Source organism: Euwallacea similis, chromosome 3 (genome assembly GCF_039881205.1).
Source record: "Euwallacea similis isolate ESF13 chromosome 3, ESF131.1, whole genome shotgun sequence".
NCBI classification, from domain to species: domain Eukaryota; kingdom Metazoa; phylum Arthropoda; class Insecta; order Coleoptera; family Curculionidae; genus Euwallacea; species Euwallacea similis.
Window position 1 is genome coordinate 7,432,342 of NC_089611.1, and position 23,588 is coordinate 7,455,929.

Below are 23,588 nucleotides of genomic sequence, written 5' to 3' on the forward strand. Positions count from 1 at the left end.
TGTCATTTATGACATGACCTTCCTTACCTTATACGTATATAGAATACCTTATACAAGGTGATTTTTTAGTTTACAGACAAAGTGAGGCGGATGAAAGGTAAGATCATTTTAAGAAAAAAATTTCCTATAGACTTATGTTCGATTTCTATTATTTAAGAATATATAGGACCTAAAAGTTTTCTTCATATTACCTACATTACTAAAAATTATACAGTTAAAGTACAGCGACAGTTAAAAGTAAAAATATCATAGCAGTTGCTCAAAATACATGATTCACAATGACGAAGTAATATATTTTTCACCCGAATCAACATATCTAGGGAATTTTTTATACCAGCAACAGCCATCTATATTCCATTTAACAGCTGCTCTCTCGTGTTAATTGTCCCTTGATACATAATTTATTTCATATGGCCCTATAAGTAGAAATCCAAAGGATTTAAGTCGGGGGATCGCAGTGGCCATGAAACTGGACTGGCATTACCAATCCAATTATTTCCAAAGATGTTCGTTTAACCACCTGAACTACCTCTCCCCGATGAGGTAGTGCACTATTGTGCTGATACCAGACATTTTGAATTACATTAAGTGGAATAGCCTCGTCAAGTAAACCAAAAAGTGCATTATCCAAACAATTTCTATAGAAATCTGCATTTAAGCGTTCATCGAGTACATGCAAGTCTAGTAAAAGCTTTGAAGTTCCTCTAAATCGTTAAATAATTGAAATCGGACATATGTATGTCTATACGAATTTTTTTTCTTAAAATAACCTCACCTTTCATCTGCCTCACTTTATCGGTGGGGTAAAAAATCACTTTGTGCATAAGGTTCTCTTAATATCCTCATTCGAATCACAGGAACTGACTTATTCCTCATAAATAAATAATTACTAATAAACTGATTAACAAAGTTGTCTTTGTTTCAGATTTCAGATAACTGTTTGGGATAAATATTTGAGAAAGAATCGACCACGCAAGACGACCATTTTTCTATTGGCACTATTGGCAGTGACGCACAAATACGGTACCGGCGCTATACACCGCGGCGTCACGTGACATAGCGGAAATATAAAAGCACATTACACGATCGCCTCGTTCTCTTTTCCCATAACGAATTCGTATCGGCGCGGAGAGTTGTCACAGTTTCAAGTCAAAAACGCGTGTTTTAGAGAAGTGATTTCTTGCTGAATATTTGCTGGAAAACCTTACATAGCACAAATCATCATGCCAGACACCACTACTAATGGATACACAAATGGAAACGGACACATGCAATACGACATGGAGGACGGGTCAAATTTTCTGTTTACCTCCGAATCTGTGGGAGAGGGCCATCCAGGTAGGTCTCCACATGTTCTTGACTGTATTTTTGTTTTGATTCAGGTCTAAACATCAATTCACGTTAATGATCGTATTTTATTTAATTTAAAGGATTTCAATTATAACTTGTAAGGTAAAAAAAAATGGGTTTAGTAACGTTAAGCAAAATTTTACTGGGCTGCTAGAATAAAAAAATACACGTGCTTTGAAGGTCTTATTGGCCCAAAACTGAAATTCCTGATATATTGCGTAAAAATTGATGTAATTACTGCATGTGTGTTTGAAGGTTAGGAACATCCATACTACTTTAAACTTAAATTTAACTGCACTGTTAGTGTTTCTGAAAATAAACTTCTTTAATAATGTCATAATTTTAGATAAAATGTGTGACCAGATAAGCGATGCTGTACTAGATGCTCACTTGGAACAAGACCCCAACGCTAAAGTTGCCTGTGGTAAGTACCAACATTGTGATGCAATCATTTGCTATTCTCAGTTAAAAAAATCACTAATGGCTGACATTCAGAAAATTTTGTAAGCAGCTTGAGTGACATGCAAGTAGATTCATGGATTCAAGAAAGGAAAGAAAACTGACCAGAAATCTAAGTGTCAGATTTAATGCAGTAAAGTACTGTTTATTAGTCAAAGTCACTATTTTGACATGTTAATCACCTTAGAACCCTATTCATGGGTTCTCACGGTGGGTTAAAAAAACCATAGATAATGTTGTCACTTTCCGTTATTGTTCTGAACTTATAAGAAAATGTTTTAACAAATATTTTGATAATGTAAGAAAAGCACAATAGTAGTTTCTGAAAAGCATAAGTTATGTCTCAGTTGTTGTATTTGGGACACCCCATATACTTGTATTAAATGAGACAATGATATCAAATAATTTAAAGTTTTCTTGAATATCTTCATAACATCTCACAAAAGTTTTAGTTGGTTTTCAGAGTACTATAAATAATTTTAAGGGAGTTTAGCTGAGTTCAGTATTTTTAGAAACAAAAATACACATATATATATATATAGAAAGAGAAAGTTTGTTAAATACAGGTAAACAAGTGTTTAAAGCATAGTGAATTAGTTTAATGCTCAAAAATACTAGGAAAAAAAATTTGCAGCATCAGTTTTACCTACTTTAATATTGTGTAAAGAAATAATTTTATAAAAATTCAATTATTTTTTGTAGTAAGCATACCATTTTAACATATCTTCTGGGTATGTATGAAAAGGACATTGATAGAGTCATACTATTTTAGAAAAACAACGTTGGAATTTTTCCAAAAACTGCACAAACATATGCTTCAATAATATACCCTGCTCAGTCCATGACCTAACTCTTCCTGGGTAGCATAAACATCAAATAATGGAAGACTATTAATAGACAAAAGGTGAAAACATAGGAAAACGCGATTTTTGTTTCTCTCCCATTTGGCACTTTTGGCAGTTTACAGTATTTCCTCACCTGATTTTTTGGTATTTTTACAAACCTTCATATCCCATTTTTAAATTAAATATATATCTAAGACTGGCATGATATACAAGATGTTTAATCATATAAAAGCATAAAGGTTAGTGGTGGTGCGTTAAGTTCTTAAGGTTGTATATGTGAGCATTCCTCGCTTATGTTAAGACCATCAAGTAATACCATGTGAGAATGACATGGGGGTTAGCCGTAAATTACTTCTAAGATAAGCGTGAGAAAACGATAGAGGGTTGTTTATGAATTCCTTAACATAGGCGAGAGAAAAATTGATGATGGGTCAGGGAATCGTGGGAAAAGGCCTGGAATGTGGCTTATCAATGCCCTTAAAAAAAGGAGAGGGGTGCTCTCGGGGGTGGATAAGGCATGTGTATCGGGGACTCGGTTTGGGATTCTTGACAAGTAAAGAAGTACCTCAAAACTTGCTTTTGTTTTATTTTTTTTCTTTCCATAACGATACCGAAATCTTACATCAGAAGTGGGATAAAATCCTAATCAGTGCCATAGTCGTGTCCTAATCAGTGCCTTAATTGTGTGCGAATAAGTGCTTTGGTCGTGCTTCAATAGCGCCGAGTAGTTACACGGAAGTTTTTTTTCCCTTCTTCTTCAAAATCGCGAGTGTGACTAAACTGGAACATGGAGGCTTTGGTCCAAGTCCTAGCTGAAACTCTCCAACAAATGAGGGAAAACGCAGCGCAACCGAACTCTTCAAGGAATGTAGTCACCTCGATCCAAATACCACTCTTCAATCCAACAAGTGACGACTTGGGGGCAGCGAGATGGGTAACCGAGATCGAAAAGCTCCGAGAAACCTTCCATTGGACCGATTTCGAGACTCTATCACGGGCGGCTAGTGGATTGATGGGCGACGCCAAAGAATGGTTCAACGCTTGGCAGCCTTCCGAGAAAACTTGGGAAAACTTCAAGGCGGAACTGTCGGACCTATACCCGCCGAAAAACAACTTGAGTGAGCGGTTTCGCCAGGCCAGCAAATACACCAGCAACGACGCTAAAGAGTACTGTGAGTATGCTAGAAAGAAAATTTCCTTACTTAAGGCCTTGAACTTTAATTTATCGGAGTCTCAGTTGGTAGAACTCGTAATGGGTGACGTTAGAGACGCAACGGTACGAACCGCAATGTTTAATAGTGGAGTCACCACTGTGGCTGCGTTGTTATCTCTCTTTAATAATTTCAAAATGGTAGATAATAATAGACAAGCCACCCCTATTCGAACGAAACGCCAATATCCGTTCGGGAAAGATGATCGCCCTAAATTATGCTATCTTTGTGACAGTCCAGGACACTTAGTACGAAACTGCCCCAATTCGGGAAAGGAACCTGGACTGGAAACAAGGCCTGCCCGCGTAACTTGTAGTTTTTGCCGCAAACAGGGTCATGACGAATCGAAATGCTTCAAAAAAAAAACAAGCGAACAAGGGAATCTGATAATAAAATAGCAAAGATTCATTTCTTCACTGTCAAATTAAATAATGAGTTTTGTACAAAGTTTTCAATTCGGGGCGATACTGTTTCAAGAGCATTTAGATAGGACGACAAGAGTAGTTTCGTATTTTTCCAAGCGTACCACAGATGCAGAAAGTCGATATCATTCATACGAATTGGAAACTCTAGCGGTATATACAGCCGTTAAACACTTTAGGGTATATTTGCTAGGCATAAACTTCAAGCTAGTGACCGATTGTAACGCCTTAAAATTAACCCAAAACAAAAAGGACTTGGTTCCGAGAGTCGCGCGCTGGTGGCTGTACTTACAATCATTTAACTTTACAATCGAATATCGAAAAGGCAAGTATATTCAGCACGTAGACTATTTAAGTCGAAATCCGATAGAGAAACCCCGCGCGTTGCAAATAAATATCATTACAACCGATAACTGGCTAAAAATCAGTCAAAAAAAAGACCCAGTTACACGAGAAATTAAATCCAAATTAGAAGAAGGGAAATTAACGCATGAATATTTTTGTCAAAAAGATATTTTGTTCCGAAAAATCAACCCGGGACAAAACCCCCCTATCTATCGTGCTTATGTCCCGAAAGGCAGCCGATTTGGTCTGTTAAAGTTATTTCATGACGAACAGAACCACATCGGAATAGATAAAACATTTGCAATGATAAATCATTACTTCTGGTTCCCCAGAATGGCCCGATTTGTCAGGAAATACTGTAATCATTGCTTAACGTGCATAGCGAGTAAAAAACATACTGGCCCAAAACAAGGAACCCTACATCCCATCAAAAAGGTACCAATTCCGTTTCACACCTTACACGCCGATTGTGTCGGTCCTTTTCCCGAAACTAAGGAAGGATTTAAACATCTTTTAATCTTAATAGATTCCTTTACTAAATTTGTTTTTTTGATTCCCATAAAAACCCTAACGGGAACAGAAACCTGTGATAAATTAAGAATTTATTTGAACATCTTAGGAAACACAAAAAGACTAATTTCCGACCGCGGGACAAATTTTACCGACAAATTAGTTACAAAATATCTATCAGACCTAAATATTGAGCAGCACTGCGTAGCCAAAAGTGCCCCTAGAGGTAATGGCCAAGTCGAGAGGTATGTTTCTACGGTACTAGATTTGTTGAGAACAACAATCAAAGATAAGTCAGAATGGACGAGTAGCGCGGAAAAGTTACAGGGTACACTAAACACAACGGTTCAAAAAACTACAGGATTCGCACCTATTTATCTTCTAACGGGTCGACACCTAGCCAGCCAAAACATTGAGTCTCTAACGTCTGCTATTCCTCGCACCATAACTGATACTCTAGAAAAAGATCGCCTACTAGCATACGAACGTACCCTTGGGCATGGAGAGTACATGAAATCTAAATATGATAAAACGCATAGAATTAACAAAAACTTTAATGTAGGAGATATCGTTTTCCATCCATCGGGAAACTCTCACTTGGCAAAATTGGACAGAAGGTACGACGGTCCTTTTGAAATCACAAAACTCGTTCCGAATGATCGAGTGGAACTGCTAAACTTAATAACAAATCGCAAAAGGATAGTCGCAACTGATATGTTACGAATATGGCCTGGAGAGTTCCAGATGGAAGATGACTAGTTATTTACTTATTGTTATAGTTATTAGGCTCGTGTGAGCATTGACCAATTCAAAAAATATATTAAAAAAAAAAAAAAAAAAAAATTTGTTGATGTTGGAAGCCGTAACGCTTCGCATCTTAGAGCTTGATGTTGGAAGCCGTAACGCTTCGCATCTTAGAGCTTGATGTTGGAAGCCGTAACGCTTCGCATCTTAGAATTTGATGTTGGAAGCCGTAACGCTTCGCATCTTAAAGCTTGATGTTGGAAGCCGTAACGCTTCGCATTTTAGAGCTTGATGTTGGAAGCCGTAACGCTTCGCATCTTAGAGCTTGATGTTGGAAGCCGTAACGCTTCGCATCTTAGAATTTGATGTTGGAAGCCGTAACGCTTCGCATCTTAAAGCTTGATGTTGGAAGCCGTAACGCTTCGCATCTTAGAATTTGATGTTGGAAGCCGTAACGCTTCGCATCTTAAAGCTTGATGTTGGAAGCCGTAACGCTTCGCATTTTAGAGCTTGATGTTGGAAGCCGCAGCGCTTCGCACAAAAAAAAAAAAAAAAAAAAAAAAAAAAATTTGTTGATGTTGGAAGCCGTAACGCTTCACACCTTGAAAATTCTTTTATTGTTAAAAACTTAGACTTAATTTATTAAGTATGTTTTTGTCGAAAACTTAGATTTAATTCATTGAGTATGTTTTTGTTAAAACTTAGATTTAGTTCATCGAGTATATTTTTGTTAAGACTTAGATTAATTCATTAAGTATGCTTTATTTGTCAATAATTGTTAGAGGCAAATTCGAGAGCGAATTTAGTGTCAGAATTGGCCGTGTGAGCATTCCTCGCTTATGTTAAGACCATCAAGTAATACCATGTGAGAATGACATGGGGGTTAGCCGTAAATTACTTCTAAGATAAGCGTGAGAAAACGATAGAGGGTTGTTTATGAATTCCTTAACATAGGCGAGAGAAAAATTGATGATGGGTCAGGGAATCGTGGGAAAAGGCCTGGAATGTGGCTTATCAATGCCCTTAAAAAAAGGAGAGGGGTGCTCTCGGGGGTGGATAAGGCATGTGTATCGGGGACTCGGTTTGGGATTCTTGACAAGTAAAGAAGTACCTCAAAACTTGCTTTTGTTTTATTTTTTTTCTTTCCATAACGATACCGAAATCTTACATATATATGTAAGAGGCACTTAAAAAAACTACCTTAGTGCGTCTACTGCTTTCTTCCCAAGAGTTTTGGAGATATTTGGTTTAAATTTAAAATAAGTATTGCACTTAATGATTTTGATTATTTTGCAAGAAATTTGCTTCATTGTATACATGTATTATTTAGAACCAATAAAATACTTGAACAATAATATGAAAACGATCTAACTATGATGACCACTTTACTTTAGTTATTTTGTTAGTATAATTAGTAGCAAATCAAAGTTCTGATCGCTATCTATTTGATATATGAATTTTCTAAGTAAACTGTCTGGAATTAACACATTTTTAATAACCTTTATATTCTTAGAATATAATTTACTTCCTTAATTTCCAGAAACTGTAACCAAAACCGGAATGATTTTGCTTTGCGGCGAAATCACGTCAAAAGCAAACATCGATTACCAAAAAGTCGTTAGAGAGACCGTAAAACATATTGGCTACGACGATTCATCAAAAGGTAAGCAATTTTCCTTACGAATAAACAACACTGATATACTTTTTTATCTTGATTATTGCGGACGATTTTTCATTGCATCATGACGTTTTCAAGACATTCACCATCTGATCTATACTTGAACATATTTTATTCAAAATTAACTTGGAAATTTGCATTCACCCTGAAACAGGGTTAGATTTTCGCACACTGAACCTCCTAGTAGCGCTAGAGGAACAATCGCCGAATATAGCTGAAGGGGTACACAGAGACAGACAAGAAGTAGAACTTGGTGCAGGGGATCAGGTAGAGATGAAGGCATTGGAATTAAGGATCTAGAAATGTCCAATATGATAATAAATCATAGAATTGCCATCAATGACCTGATTTGAATAGAGCATATATAGCCTTCATACCATTTTTAAAATGAGTTCCATTAACCCAGTTTTTTATTATTTGCAAAGTAAGCCATGAAAAATTTACAATTTTTACGTATCCTCTTGACATACTCAAAAGAAATACGAATGAAGAAGAAAAAACGAAAATTCCACGACCTTCCGCTTTACAAATAAAAAGTACGTCTAATATTTCAAATTGAGGTCACTTCCTGACTAACATGGGAAAGTGCTCTATCCAATTTAGAATATTGATTGCAGAATTTATAAAATCTCCTAATTTTATTCGCTTTATTATTACATGGTATTTCTAGATCGTACTGTGGTATATGGAGCTAAAGAATATGGGAAAGATTTTTGACTGGTTAACCTACTGTTGCTTGTGTTTGCCGTGAACTTGAACTTACCTTCAAGAAATCCCTTGCTTGTACCAACTGCTCGTTCACTTTAAAACTTTGTTTATGCATCAACTGATAAAAGCTGGAACAAGTTGGGTTAATTAACATCAAAACGAAGAGTGACTTGGCTTATTCGGTGCTTCTGCGTTAAAACTTTAAACATTTGAGGTTTCATGAAGAGTCGGGGCATGACATTTAGGGTAACAATTCATTTTTAAATAAAAGAGAATCAATTAAAATGAAAAATCATCCATCGGACCGTCACTGTTTTGTCGGAAAAATCGTGGGTTCATTCTGTCATTCTACCTATCTACCGTAGGGTTCGATTACAAGACGTGCAGTGTGATGTTGGCACTAGATGCGCAATCTCCTAATATTGCCGCAGGGGTACATGAACACCGAAATGAGGAAGAAATTGGGGCTGGCGATCAGGTCAGAATCCTGTTAAATGACCAAAGGGGGGCTAAAATCCTTGGAGATTTCATTGAATTCAGTTCTTGCTAAAGAATATTGAGCTATTTGGTTTTGGTACTGAGTGAGTGAAATCTTAAAGGAGTTGGTAGTGTTTTTATTTATGAGAGACGTTATGTCCTCGTTACACCACTGATCCTTCAAGAGGAAGGCGACCCTAAGCATAAGAGCATGGCTAAATTCCCATTCAGTAACCCCCATCTTACATTTTGAATGCATTTGTATGTTTGCTTTTAATTTTTAAATTGGGTTAGGAAGATAAGTCTGGTTATTGAAAGAATCTCTGGACTGTTTTGGCTGAAATTTTAGGCTGTTTAGAAGAAAGGTCTTTACTAAAATTGAATTGGTCTTTTTGCAACGTATGTGAAAGGGAATTGAATAATCAGGACAGGATATATATAGCTCTAGCCACATTAGCCAGGTAATTCAAAAATCGATGCTCGTTATCATCTTATTGTGGCGTCCATGGCAGGCTGTGTTGCCACCCTATATGTTCATTTTCCGGGATAAAAGCAACGATAAAATAAATACATACTTTTTCCATCCAACATGGTGAACTAAAATAGTTAGAGCCAAATCGTTTTATGTGTTACTATTAACATAATTGCTTAGAACTTTCCTCATTATGTTGACTTCATAACTCTTATAGTTTTCAAGATCCTTATAAGACTTGTTTATTATAAGAAATGCGAAAATTGTCACTATTGAGGGCTAGCTGGTTAAAAAGTATAAATTTAGTATTATTTGACCTGATAGTACCCAATATTAATAACTTTTATGCTTCTTATAGATTGAAAAGTTATACAAGATAAGTATGTAATTTATCTGGTACCAGGAAATATGGTGACGAAATTTAACCTATAAATTTTACCAAAACTTCCTGTATGTACTATGTGGTAAATACAGTGTTATTTTGTCAATACGTAATTTTTTGCCCGAAATTTTGATCAGAACCAGTCCAGCTATTCTTTTTAGTGACCAGCATTGAACATGTGGTAATAAATTGTTGGCCTATACAGGGCCTTATGTTTGGATATGCCACAGATGAAACTGAAGAATGCATGCCGTTGACAGTGGTCTTTGCTCACAAGCTAAATGAGAAAATTGCAGATTTAAGACGATCCGGAGAATTTTGGTGGGCCAGACCCGATTCCAAAACACAAGTAAGTGATTAGCAAGGGAGTCGATAAAATTTTAAATAACTCATTTTTATTACAAGAAAAATATTGGTACATTACCTCAAACTGTAGTAATAAGTAGCTTATATACTAATTTCAGGTTTTCTAAATTCAAACTGAAAATATTAATATCTATGTTTATATGTTTATTTGTTGACTTTTATCTGTCGTATAAAATCAAGACAATTATTCCCATAGGTCACAGCAGAATATACATTCGATCATGGAGCCTGCATACCCCAAAGGGTACACACCATCGTGGTGTCCTTGCAGCACAGTGAGAAAATCAGCCTAGACGAATTAAGAGATGCAATCAGAGATAAGGTGATAAAAGAAGTAATTCCCGCTAAATACATCGATGCAAACACCGTAGTTCACATTAATCCTTGCGGATTGTTCATCATTGGCGGGCCACAGGTTGGTACAATTATTTTAAATCTCTAAGTGTGTGTATATAAGCATTGCTACGCAGTAAGCAGTAAGAATTGCAGTAAGAAATTTATTAAGCGCGCATTTTTCTGAATGGTATAATATGCAGAGCGTCAAGTATTATCAACACAGATAAAAAGTTGCTTACTTTATTTAGTATTATTTAACGAATGTTTGTATAATAATCAAAAACGTGAGGGTCGATCATTGCTCGGGTTTAAAAAATCAATAAACAAGACAAACATTTATTTCCTACAATGTACGAACGGTTTTCCAAGTTGTCGTTTTTTATAATAGATGTCTTGTTTTTTTTTACAGAGTGACGCAGGATTAACAGGCAGGAAGATCATCGTAGACACGTATGGAGGTTGGGGTGCACATGGTGGGGGAGCCTTTTCAGGCAAAGATTTCACTAAAGTAGATAGGTTAGTTCCGATATACATTGCGTACTGATTGCTAGTGGAGAAAAACCGACAGGCCTAATACTGACTTAAAAGTGTCACATTAAAGTTGACAAAAATTTGTTATAATGAAATGGTTTCGATTTTTTTTTAGCCCCCATTAATATGTTAAACACAATTGTAAGAATGAACAATTAAAGAAACCGATAGGGTGTCTTCAAAAATATAGCCAACCAAAACAACACACATTGATCCAAAATGGGATGATTCTCAATTTAATCAACTTTGATACTGAATAGTAAAATTTTTCAGTTTAAAATTTCCCATATAAAATATATTCTGACAAATCTGTCAACGCATTGGTGATAGTTGACTGCAATATATTTTGGTATATGGATAAGTTTCATCTACACTTAAGTTAAACGGGATTCTGTGCGTATAGACCTAAAATAGCTAAGCTTGACTGTTATCTAAAATTCCTCTGTATTTTAGATCTGCAGCATATGCAGCTCGGTGGGTGGCCAAATCCTTGGTAAAAGCTAGCGTGTGCCGCCGCTGCCTCGTCCAAGTCTCATATGCTATTGGGTTGGCCGAACCACTTTCCATTTCAGTATTCGACTACGGCACCTCTAAACTCAAACAGAAAGAGCTGCTTGACATTGTACATAGCAACTTCGATTTGAGGCCCGGAAAAATTGTCAAGTAAGACTATTTTTGTTTAGTATTTTAGAGAAATAGTAGAAATCAAGGTAACCAAGTATCATAAAAGGTGCTATTAAATGTTATCTCCTGGCATGTTTCTAGGTTATAACGTGTAATTTACATAAATTATTATTAAAATAACTATTTGGATGTTTCTATTTTTTTACAGCTTGCATATATTGTTTATATTTTTCAGGGAGTTGAATTTGCGCCAACCCATTTACCAGAAAACCAGCACCTACGGTCACTTTGGTCGCAACGGCTTTTCTTGGGAACAACCGAAGCCCCTTAAGCTCGGCAAGTATTCAGGGATGATTTGATCGCTCTCCATGAGTAATATTTGTTAGATCCAATGGATAAGACCAGTTTTTTAAGGTATACCTTTTTTGTATGTGTATCTATACAATTCTTAGTTATAGTTTTGTGTTTATACACATACAACATACATAGGTTAAGATTTTATGGGCCTGTCATTGAACCTGTGATAGCCCCAAATAGAATACAACACGCGTTAAGTATTTCCTAATTATATAAAACTTCCAGTGGAAACTCGATTTTTTTACAGCTGAACCACAGCTATGTCGGTGGGAATTTTTGATATCTGAACTGTGATTTCTTTCGGAAATTTATTAATATACACATTATTACAAGGCTTCTAGTCATGTTTTTGCCCTCATGCAAGATAACCCGATTATCTGGTAACCTTGTGACCCAGTACACACATTTGACTGATAACGCCGTACCCAAAGGTCAGATTTTAGTATCAATTTCTAAAATAAATTTCTAAAAGCCCCTCCGTTTACATAGTTGTAATCCGCCGATCCAATACCGTTTTTGTTTAGGTAGTTTCACATAAGTGGTTTTTCCTCTCAGTGTGTGGTTTTTATAGTAGATTAAAAAAAAACGGGTTGGTGAATCGGTACGATTATGTTGTGTTGATGACCAAAAACGGGAAAAGAGCGTGTCGTTTGCACACCGGGTCTAGCTGGAAAAGGGCGAGTTTTCCCTGTCGAAATTTATTTTTTAGCCTATTTTTTGACATTGATTTTAGATAGGACGCAAATAATATTAATTAATCAGCCAAAAGTCACGACCCGTGTAGTTCTATCAATAAGAATAATTTATTGACACATTACTAGTTAGGTGGCATTTAGCAAAACTGCCAATTGATTGATGAGACAAGTGATCTCCGAAACGAAAGTGCTTTGATACTACTTGCGTAGTATCCAATCACTTCTGTCTCCGGGATCGTCTTTGTCGGCGCTTTCCAAGTACAATTTTTTACATTGTTCTGATTTTAAATCGATGTGTTATATTTGCATCAAATGTTAAATTGAAAGTGTGTATGTAGTTGGATTTTTATTTAATTGTATGTTGAACCCTAATTAAAAATAGCAAATATTTGTATTAACAACGTGTAACTCTCTTTTGGACAAGAAATAAAAATAGCCATAAAATGTTTTGTTTTATTTAACTTTCAATAACTTGAGCGAAAGACTATAATCATGTGTTGTAAATTGCGGATCTATTCTTTCTTTTTGTCATTTTTTTTTTTCAATTAAAACATTAGGAACTGCTAATAATTTGACTTTTTTTCATTTAAACATAACCCTTCAATGAAGGAGATTTGCTGATGAACGATTAATATGATTGCTATTGTAGATATGACCTTACACATACATATTCTCCGTAAAACCACTAGTTGAACTTGAGTCTAAGTATGGCTTTAATTGACAATTTCATATACGAAAGTATTAATTTAAGCCACGCTTTAGACTTAAGCTAGTCTTGTGGACATATGAAGAATATAGGGAAATGAGTAAAAGTTCTGTTGCCAGTGCGGATTTTGATCATGTAGTACAGTCGCTTTTTCGTAACTCGTGACTATGAAAATTAGATTTTCTCGTTTTCGAGATAGTAATAGTGTCGCATGACATTTGAAACACCCTGTATATACAAAAGTCGCAAACTTTAAGGGTAAAGTGAAGTTAATAATATAGCAAAACAAACACCTTCTATATTAAATAGAAATAAGACCTTATTTTTACTAGTATAATTAACATGTTCACTCCACATTCTATGTAGAGCGTCAACGTCATTGTGCTTGGGTCATACATTTTAGAGTGACACCGATCTCGACTGTCACATAAAACTGTCGTTTCAACGACTTAAAACGCCTGATATCAAAATGATATAAGTTGACAGATTTTTATTGTCATTCTGTACTATATATCCAGGGATGTGATTTATTATGTAACATCAAAAATCTTTGGGATACAGCGATATTAGTAGAATCGTCGAACACATTGATTTAGTTTTTGTTTTGTGCACATTTGAAAACTGTTTCCAAGTTTTAAGCCTACCAACCAGTTTTTTTTCTAATTGCATACTATGTACGATTCTAGATATTGTTTATATAGCATCACCTATATTTTCGTTTTTTTTTAAAAGTTTAGTTGATAGTTTTCGAAATGCTTAAATATGAAACGATTTATTTAAGTCATATTTTGTCATGGCTACGCAAATGATGTTTTTTGTGTTGTAAAGTGTTTAATTACAACCATTTTCGACTACTGGAGCCATGGTGCCATAAAATGAATGGCAGTCTCTAAATTGGAACCCATTAGTTTTTTGTCTTTGAGATTATATTAAGGATAGAGTGCTAAAACAAAACTAGTTCTAACCAAATACCTTAAACGCATAACATATTTTTAATCACATATTTAAATTAATAAATGTGAAGGTAATAAAGGGACCCATATTAATGATTTTATATTTGAACATTGCAAAAACTATCAACTTTAGCTATAGGTAATGCATATCATTCGAATTGAAAACAAAAATTGGGTAGTTCTGATAATTGCATAATTTGTTTTACTTCCTATATAATTTGAAATAGTTTTAAAATGTGCATAAACAAAGACTCAATCGACCTCTCCAAACAATTTGATTAAAATCGCATAATTCCGAATATTTTTTGTATTCCATTATATTATTTTTATATTCCATAATCAATGACAAACCACATATTACCCTGCATTAATTAAGGAAATAAGCAATTTCCTAGACTTTTTAAATTTTCATAAAAGACCATCTAATGTTCGATCTAACACTGACAGGGCTGCTCCTATCAGATGAATCGAGCCCGTAACCAGCACGTTAAACCGCTTACCTTCTTGACTTTCCAGATATTTTAAGGCTTTGGAAAACGAGGGAAGCACTTTAGATTCACTGCAATTGGAGTAATCAGCACTGTTCCAAGTATCTTTATGCTTAAAGCAGCGTTCTAACTGTCGTTGTAGTGGCTGAATTTGATCTGCTGTATCTAAAAAGAGACATTTGACCATACGTATAATATCGTCCTTTAGAGCTACAAGATAGAAATTAATTTGAATCATTAAAATTGCTGGTAACGCACTATAAAAATAATATATTCCTTATTCAATAAATTTTGGCTTATAGCAAGTAAATTATCATGACTTGTTTGAAACAAAATTTAAAGTCATTCCTCCTTCTATTTGACAGGTTAAAGCAAAACGTCAAACGGCAAAGTTGTTCACAGCGAATCAATGTTTCCACATTGATTTTTTTTAACCTTTACTAGATATATTCGTGAGAAAAGGTAAATGTTTTATGTTGAAAAGCAAATTGAACAGTGGACCTAGTAATTTGAAAATGTACCATTGCCCTGTCCTGCCTTTTAATAGTATTATAAGGATTTGTAAACTTTTTTTAATGGAAATTTGCTAACTTAGAAAAAGTTTGTAAGGAACACATTGAACAGATAAAACCAACAGGGACAAGAGGAATTTTAATACATGAGAATGTAAGAAATATTTACCTGAATTGTCACTATCATCCCCAACATTTGGTATAAATATTGCCACATCAAATTGACAATTATTCAACAGTATTTTCATTAAATTATTGGAACTTCTTTCCCCAGTAACATTAAATATCAATACTCGTAGTCTGTTGTCTTGTGCATTAGAACTGAACCACTTTGAACAGACCTCCATACTTCCTGTGGTGTGAGCCCCATCAAGAAAAAACCTGAAAGACACAAAGTTAATCATTTCAATTGAGTAGAAGATTTCTTTCCTGTGATAAATAATGTGAAATTTCTAGCGCTTATACCAAAGTAGGTACCATAAATATTAAATAAGCAATAAAATAATAAAATGGAAATTTGCACGCAAATCTTCTTATTCATTGTACCCATTTCTGTGTAAATACTCAAAATTCCAAACTTCAATTTGTAAAACAAACATGATTATTCTAATAAAAACATACATGGAATTGCTTCGTTGAATGATTTGATATCGTCCAGGCCATTTAGCTGATTTTATAGCCTCTCTAGCCACTTTTAAACTGAAAAGCTGCTGATTATTTCTTGGGCCTGAAAGAAATCGTCAAAACATACAGAATACCAGTTCATAACAGGTGATCGAAAAATTACAGTAGATGATGAACCGTAAACGTATAATGTTGATTAACCATTTATTATTTATCATAAAAACTGACAGATAATAGATAGCAGATGAATTTACTTAATTAATTTAATCAAAACATGCCTCTGGTAATTTAACACGTACTGGAGTTCCTTTTTTACTATCACCCGTTATTTTGTCTGGTGTCTACAAAGTTTATTACGACAGATGTCAAAAATACAAAAAATTTAAATTATTTAAGACTTATCCAAATTAAACAATAAATAAATGATTGATAGAAAGTAACGAAAATGACAACCATTTGATTTTTAATTAAAATTTGCCTTGTTTTTTATGTAAAAATTGCCGTATGGCGTATTAACATGACATTAATCAACACCCTGTATCTGTCATTATAAAATTGATAGATCACAAGAGTAGAAATTATTTTCAGAAATAAATCCTTACGAATTTTCATAAAAGCTTCACTAATGGAGAGTGCTAAGCTTGCATTGGTCTGCTGCACATGAAGTGGAATACATGAGTTTATTTGATCCACATATAGATCATTCACTACATGAATATTGCACTGCAAATATTGACTAAGTTGCAAAAAGTCAAAAAAAAATCAGAGAAATTATAATTATACTTGTCGCTCATGACTTCTCTCATTCAAAACTTTCATTGCAGCCTCAGGTTGTACTGAAGTGAAAACTTCAGCTCCGGGTTTCATTATTCCTCCCTTATTCCAGGCAATAGATTCCAATGTATTACCCAGTAGGGCAGTATGGTCAATGTCCAGAGGAGTTATACCCGCTACCAAAGTTTTTCTTAATTATTTATGAGTTAAACACTTTATCTAACGTACACAACTAAACTTACCGGACCACGTTAGTGCAATCGTATTCTCCCCCAATTCCCACTTCTAAAATTGCAGCATCTACTTTCTCAGCTATGAAGATATGTAATGCCAATATTGTGAGAAACCGGAAATAAAGAGGCATGTCGTAAGCAGCGCTCTAAAACATTTAATTGCGTTATACAAAATAATGCCGATATTATCACATGGCATCACAAGCTACCAAACTAACTTTTTGCTTGTCCAGCCTGGTATACACTTTCCAGAAATGCTCAGCAAACTTGGCTTGTGATATTGGTACTCCATTCAACCTTATTCTTTCTCTCACTTCTAGTAGATGCGGAGAAGAGTAGAAGCCTGTTTTATATCCATGACAGCCAAGGATATTTTCGCAATAAGAACTAGTGGTGCCTTTGCCTTTTGTGCCAGCTATGTGGATTATTGAGAGGCTATCCAATTGTTCAAATGATATACCAGCTCTAATGGAAGCGAAAAATTAAATAGAAGAGTATTTTTTAACCAATTGTTTAAAATTACAAAAGGATCATTTAATGAAGATATCTACATAATTTGACTTTAAAAGAAATATAATGCTGCGGGTCAGAATTTCGAGAACTTGCAATATGATCATAATTGGTATCTACTTTCCAAAAGGCAGTAATGTCTGAAAAATTGAAAGATTTAAGAGAAAAAACAAGAAAATACACTTTCCATTTTTTCTAATACCATCTTAGTTAGACAAGCTCTATCACCTCTCAAAGTTCACCCACACATTTCAATAACACTTTGTATATAACTATTTTTATTTAGACTAGTTTCATCCCTAGAATCACATCTAATGTGCCAGTCAAGTATATGCTTTGATTGAACATAAATAAAATGGAATTTGAAGAGCATGTTAATAGAATGCAAGATATAGACATGCACGTAACTGGATGTTGTATTCACAGATATGTAAGTATCAATTTGTTTTTTCAATAATTTACAGAATGGATATGAGGGGGGCATGCAATGTAAAATCAGGTTTTGCACTGACTTGAGTGCTCCCATAAAAATAATGTCCCTGTTATAAAGGAAACTAATATAACACCAATATATTCCTTATAGAAGAGCTCAAGTCAGCTAAAGCTTAAGCCTCATTTGTACAAGTGGAACTTAGTGTATCTAGTGTTTTGTTAAACCACATTATTTTCACTGATCCAATGCATACTCAATTCAAATACTATTGACATTGTGAAGATATCATAAGCAATATGAGAAGCATCCTCTCAATTACAGATTATCTGAGATTGCATTTTCTGCTAACACTATATTCTTAATTAGACCTAAGAAGATTTAAAGTTGACAGGATGTGTTCTAACTTACCTGTTTAGAAATTTGGCCATTTCTTGCATGTTATGCTCTTGATTGTTCTTAATCTTTGTTCGCTTAATATACTCTGCGTTGCTTTGCAGCTTATTAAGAGCGTCAATAGCGTCCTTACGAGATAAATTTTATCATTGAAAATCAGTAATGATTCTTGAATGAACAAGTTCTTACCTTGTAGTTCCTAGACATAGTAACTGCTGCTTTATCTGCAGTAGATGTAGTTAATTGAGAAAATTGGTTATAGCACCTTCTAACCCAGATTGAACAGAGATCCAACATAACCCTAGTTTATTGAAAAAGAATGTTTTAAAAAACTGATTTGTCACTTCTCTTCGTGGTATATCTAATGGGGCAATATCGATAATGAGGTTGTGAATCATCAATTTCACATTCAATTTATCACATTTGTGATAACCTGAACGAATGGGTTTATCATAAACCGTTATGGAATTTTTCAATACGTTTACATCGTCTTGCTCTGCGACTCTTTCACAATAACTACGATACAACATACTACGAAAAACGCTTTATGTTAAGCAAAACTCCAAATAAACAGAATACAAAATATAAAAATAGTTATTTATAGGAAACTTGTGTGTACTAATTTAAATTTCCCGGTAAACAGTAGGATAGCAGCGCCTTCTATCCTGACGTGAGAAATGATTGTAACCATAACAACAACAAAAACAAACCCCACGTTCCACATTTTTTTTCCCTATCAAAGCAACCCTTGATGCCTTTGAGTGGTGGTAGAATGTAGAGGAATGTGTAGTATATGTGTATTATGTAGAATTGAGTAAAATCTCACACTCGAATAAAGAAATTAATATTCCCTTTGACTTTTATGGTGATTATGGCCTTAAAAGTTACCCATTAAAAAACAACTCAGCCAAGTCACGGACAGGTGAGATATGGAAACATTAAATTTACATTGTTTGACCGTAACTTGACAGTGCGCGCCAATGGGAATAAACAATACAAAATGTATGACACAATAACGGACCTGACCGATGAAATGACAGTTCTATGATGAGCATGCTTTGACACATTTGACGTTTATTACTTTTCCTGTTGTTTATGTTCATCTAGTTTAATAATTGATATTTGTTTATAATTATGTTGTTAATCGAGTCTTAAAACATAAAATTTTTAATAAACTATCAATAGAAACTTTTAAAAATGGCAGCAGATGAAACTTTCGAGACGGTATGATTTTTTTCCAATAGAGCCCTTTTTTGCCCTTATCTCTTTTTCTTTAACGATTTTATTAAATAATTCCAGTTTGAAGAAGACGATGCAACAGATACCACAGTGGCCCTCAGCACGGCAGGCCGTAAAAGACTCTTCAGTAAAGAACTCAGATGCATGATGTATGGTTTTGGTGATGATCAGAATCCATATACAGAGAGTGTCGACATTATTGAAGATTTAGTTATCGAGTTTATTACAGAAATGACCCAGAGGTAAGTTAAATTACCCTATCAGGCTACTTTAGCTGTGAACAATGAGGCCATTTTTTATTACGAATCTGGAATATTTCAAATATTGAAATTTTGTTTTATGAGATGAACTTTATACGGGGTGATACAGGAATTATATTTTATGTCCACAGATAGAGGACTAATGGACAAAAAATGTCGTTTTTCGACAAAGTCATTCTTGATAAAAGTAACTGAACTAAACTGACTAAATAATCAGTATACTAGTAGTAAGATTGAATAAGAATATTTAATATGAGACCTCAATTACATGTATAGCTTAAAAATTCATCCATTGAATAAAAAGCATTATTTAGCAAAATACTTTTCTTTTTTGAGTAAAACTGAAGTGCTAAGGATTAGTTTTAAACAATTCTAAGTGGTGAGTAAAAGATATAGGTAGAAGAGGATAAGTAGGAGATATAGAGATGGCACAGGCATGGTTCCATCTGAAATGAATGTTAGAAGACCGGCGTGTTTTATAGATTGTGCATAATGCAAATTGTGTGTTTTTTTACATCACTAACACCTTTTGCAAAGCTGAAGATACACTCCATAAGACACTTCGACATCATAGTCTAAACCTGTTAGAAAACTACACGGTTTCTAACATGTTTTAACTAGTAGGCTTAAGACGGTTCATAGCAATTCTTGGTACATGTTTTATTTGGTCCTTCCAGTTTAGAGATAATTCAATGCATAGCCCAAAATCTTGAAGAATGCCACCTGTTTAATTGTTTTTCCGTTGAGAGCAACGTATTGGCTTTTTTGATAATGGGCCTCATAAGGATGAAATTGTATTGTGTACATTTAATTAGGTTCCATTGGATTTGATTGTGCGCTTGTAAATCTTGGGATATTTGGTTACACACTTCCTTGTGATTGCATATTAAATATTCTTTCTCCAGTATCTAGTTTGTATTGTTTCATTTCGTCTTTGGACCATGTAGATGTATATTTTTCTTTTTATCCCATAAATTCGTTGAAAATAACGACTTTTGATTGGGTTTACACAAGATATATGGCATGGTTATGCCATGCTATAATACAAGGGGCAAGACTTGGTAATTCATGTCTTGTGTTATACTATCCTAAACTTATGTATTTCTAAATTTGCCCCCATACTTTGCATGTTTCAAGTTTTGTATGTTATACTTTAGTTGTGCTATTTCAATCTATAAACCTGACTTAACTACAATGGTAATTAAATTATTCAACATCTACAACAAGAAATAGATACCTTGTAGGTATAATTTAACCTTCTGTCAGGGCTATGGAGATTGGACGGACAGGAAGAGTGCAAGTAGAAGACATAGTATTTCTTGTAAGGAAAGACCTTAGGAAATATGCCAGGGTTAAGGACCTTTTAACCATGAATGAAGAACTTAAGAGGGCTAGGAAAGCCTTTGATGAAATTAAGTTTGCAGGTAAGCCACCTGAACAGCAGTAGTTGCAGTTGCTTCAAAGCTAGACTCACGTAATTAAGTAATTAAGATTCAATTGTATTTGGTAGAAATACTAGGGGTTATAGCAATAGTTATTCTAGGCCAGTGCATGATTTCTCCTAACTACATATTACATTGTTGGATTTGTGCATGCTACTCACCTTAAGCATACACATAATTAAATGTGTTTCTGCAACTTAAAGTTGTGTTTCTTTTACAGGCAAAGATGCCGTTGTCAATACATAATGCAATTAATGTTCCATTAATAAATCTTTAATAAGTTTGATATAAAGTTAAGACGAAATCATGTATGTACTGTAATATATAGATAAATAAACTTTTATGCAATTTCATAATAATGAGTTTTATTTAGTATCCTGAAGTCCATCAACTGCATCTTTTGCAGACAAAATTACTTCATTTACACTGACACCATGGTATGAAGCACCACATAAAGACAAAGGCAATTTGTTTTGGGTGATGAAACTAATAATATCACTTAAATTCTTTTCATGACCGACAACATACTGTGGTAGACAATCCCTTAAAACATTCACCTTATAATGCAAAGGACTATCCTTAATATGTAATATGGACTTAACATTATCACAGGCCACCTTTAATAAGGTCTCTTCAGACGGATTTTCACCAAATAAGTCTTTAAACCAGTACCCACCCATCATCACAGTTAGAACTGTCTTATCACTGTACTCCTGACTACAGGAGTCATAAATAACCCCAAGAATAGGCAGTTTTTCTTTTGGCGGCACAAGGAAACCAAAAGCTGGTTGTGGTATAAAATTTCCTTTATAAAATAAGTTAACTACTGCAACTGTAACAGATTTAATACTAAATAAATGACCTGCTAGTTGAGGATGTTGTAGTTGAACCAAGGGAGCTAAACTTGTGGCTGGTATTGAGCTAAAAATGTGATCACCAACAAAATGTTTGGAACCATTTAATTTTACTGAAACACTATCAGAGCTCTTAAATGATATTTCAGTACATCTTGTATTGAGATGAATATCCACATTTTTCATGCCTTGAAGAGCACAATGCAATGCAATTGGCAGAGTTTCTAACCCATTTTTTAACCTGTAGATACTCCACTTCTCAGTTTTTGAGCGAGTGGCAAGCAACCCTCTTTGTGGAAGTTTCTCTTTTTTGCCAAAGATCAATCTCTGTATAGCACCTTTTAAAACACTACCATATTTTTGCTCGTCAAGGAACATATTTTTCATAAGGAAATTTACACTGACCTCCCGAGAATTCCCAGCACAAATTCCACACACTATCGTGTCAATAAGGTAATCAGCTACTTCTGGGCCAAATCGACGATTAGTAAATTCATAAATTGAATCATCTAGCATAAATTTAGGTTTACTTGCAAAATCTTGAAGCAGGCAGTACAAAAGAGGTTTCGAAAATGGCTTCTGTGTTGTGAATATACTGAAAAGGGAAGTCGGCAGTAAATGCAGTTGTCCATTTGCATAAATTAGCCTATTCTTAGCAGCAGCATTGCTTGTAATTATAGGCTTAACTTCTGAATTCAAGCCAAGTCCTCCAAGTAAGTTTAAAGTGTTTATACCAGCAGCTCCTCTTGGTCGAATAGTTCTTGCAGCCTGTTCAAATATCACTTCCTTATCCACTCGTTCAGACTTTATCCAACCTCCTAGACGGTTCGTCCCTTCTAGAAGAATCACTTTCTCCTTAGGACTCCGCTTTCCAAGGTAATAAGCAGCGGACAGGCCTGAAAGGCCCCCTCCTAGGATTATTTTGGTCATATTTGTGATGCAACAAAGCAAAGTCAATGCATTTTAGTCAACATATTAAGGTAATTTCTGATCAAGTAAAATATGATTCTTCTCTATTGCTTTTAATCTTGACAAACTTTGCACTTTGGACGAACATGTTTATTTCTTATTGGTATGACAAATTTTTACACGTGTTTAGTCCTGTCAAATTTGCGATAAAAAACAACCGAATTGTCTTACACTTGCTCCGGTGCAGCAAGTGCAGAACAGTTCAACAAAATCTGCAATAAAAACATACCTATTACCTTTGCCTTAAATTTTTGTGCAATTGTTGATTCTTCGGCAACTAGAGTCTTGATGATCTCTGCATCTTGAACGAATATGTTTGTTTTTTATTGCTAGACCAAATTTTTGCACGCATTTAGTTCTGTCAAATTTGCGGTAAAGAACGACTGAACTGTTTTGCACTTGCTCCGGTGCAACAAGTGTAAGCCCGTTCAACGAGTTCAGTAATAAAGAACACACCTATCGTCGTTGCCTCGAATTTCTGTACAATCTTAGATTTGCTATTGAATCTTGGTGAACTTTGCACTTTGAATGAATATATTTGTTGGACTTCAGGAAAATGCATTTTCAATATTTCCAAATCGGGTGAATGAACTCGACTGTAGCGTATTGATGCGCCGATTGGGCCCTGTCCCGATTTCATCACCATCGCCGTAGTTTTCGGCGTTCGGAACGTTTCACATCACCTT

At 34.8% G+C, this 23,588-nt stretch overlaps 4 protein-coding genes across 6 annotated transcripts in view; 2 read left to right on the forward strand and 2 right to left on the reverse strand.

Annotated features, from left to right (window-relative positions):
* Fpgs1 (Folylpolyglutamate synthase 1) overlaps nucleotides 1-18,878 on the reverse strand; it is a 29,651-nt gene extending 10,773 nt beyond the window's left edge. Inside the window, exons 1-9 of one of the 2 annotated variants that reach the window (XM_066406844.1) lie at nucleotides 18,328-18,878; nucleotides 18,154-18,266; nucleotides 17,021-17,267; nucleotides 16,812-16,948; nucleotides 16,579-16,759; nucleotides 16,398-16,518; nucleotides 15,793-15,898; nucleotides 15,341-15,552; nucleotides 14,672-14,824 (exon numbers count right to left, since the gene is read on the reverse strand). In XM_066406844.1, the coding sequence (XP_066262941.1) occupies nucleotides 14,672-14,824; nucleotides 15,341-15,552; nucleotides 15,793-15,898; nucleotides 16,398-16,518; nucleotides 16,579-16,759; nucleotides 16,812-16,948; nucleotides 17,021-17,267; nucleotides 18,154-18,266; nucleotides 18,328-18,435 (1,378 nt within the window). In that variant the 5' untranslated portion in view covers nucleotides 18,436-18,878. Of the gene's footprint in view, nucleotides 1-12,460; nucleotides 14,825-15,340; nucleotides 15,553-15,792; nucleotides 15,899-16,397; nucleotides 16,519-16,578; nucleotides 16,760-16,811; nucleotides 16,949-17,020; nucleotides 17,268-18,153; nucleotides 18,267-18,327 lie in introns of those variants that run through there. The other variant, XM_066406843.1, reaches the window with a different exon arrangement.
* On the forward strand, nucleotides 967-12,956 carry Sam-S (S-adenosylmethionine Synthetase). Of its 2 annotated transcripts, none has more exons than XM_066406849.1 (9): nucleotides 967-1,338; nucleotides 1,697-1,774; nucleotides 7,427-7,549; nucleotides 7,719-7,831; nucleotides 9,809-9,952; nucleotides 10,166-10,384; nucleotides 10,715-10,821; nucleotides 11,290-11,499; nucleotides 11,696-12,956. In XM_066406849.1, exons 1-9 carry the CDS (start codon nucleotides 1,224-1,226, stop codon nucleotides 11,817-11,819), a joined length of 1,233 nt encoding a protein of 410 aa, XP_066262946.1. In that variant the 5' UTR covers nucleotides 967-1,223; the 3' UTR covers nucleotides 11,820-12,956. The 2 variants fall into 2 exon arrangements, with proteins under 2 accessions (XP_066262946.1, XP_066262945.1); XM_066406848.1 differs by lacking the exon at nucleotides 7,719-7,831 and adding an exon at nucleotides 8,638-8,750 and having other exon boundaries at nucleotides 970-1,338.
* A 308-nt stretch (nucleotides 18,879-19,186) lies between the features above and the next one.
* Nucleotides 19,187-21,432, forward strand: Taf13 (TATA-box binding protein associated factor 13). Its single transcript, XM_066406866.1, has 4 exons — nucleotides 19,187-19,362; nucleotides 19,438-19,619; nucleotides 20,904-21,061; nucleotides 21,300-21,432. The coding sequence occupies exons 1-4, from the start codon at nucleotides 19,336-19,338 to the stop codon at nucleotides 21,323-21,325; spliced, it is 393 nt and encodes a 130-aa protein (XP_066262963.1). The 5' UTR covers nucleotides 19,187-19,335; the 3' UTR covers nucleotides 21,326-21,432.
* Nucleotides 21,426-22,978, reverse strand: Ppox (protoporphyrinogen oxidase). Its single transcript, XM_066406845.1, has one exon. It carries the CDS (start codon nucleotides 22,861-22,863, stop codon nucleotides 21,445-21,447), a length of 1,419 nt encoding a protein of 472 aa, XP_066262942.1. The 5' UTR covers nucleotides 22,864-22,978; the 3' UTR covers nucleotides 21,426-21,444.
* Between the last annotated feature and the right edge of the window lie 610 nt (nucleotides 22,979-23,588).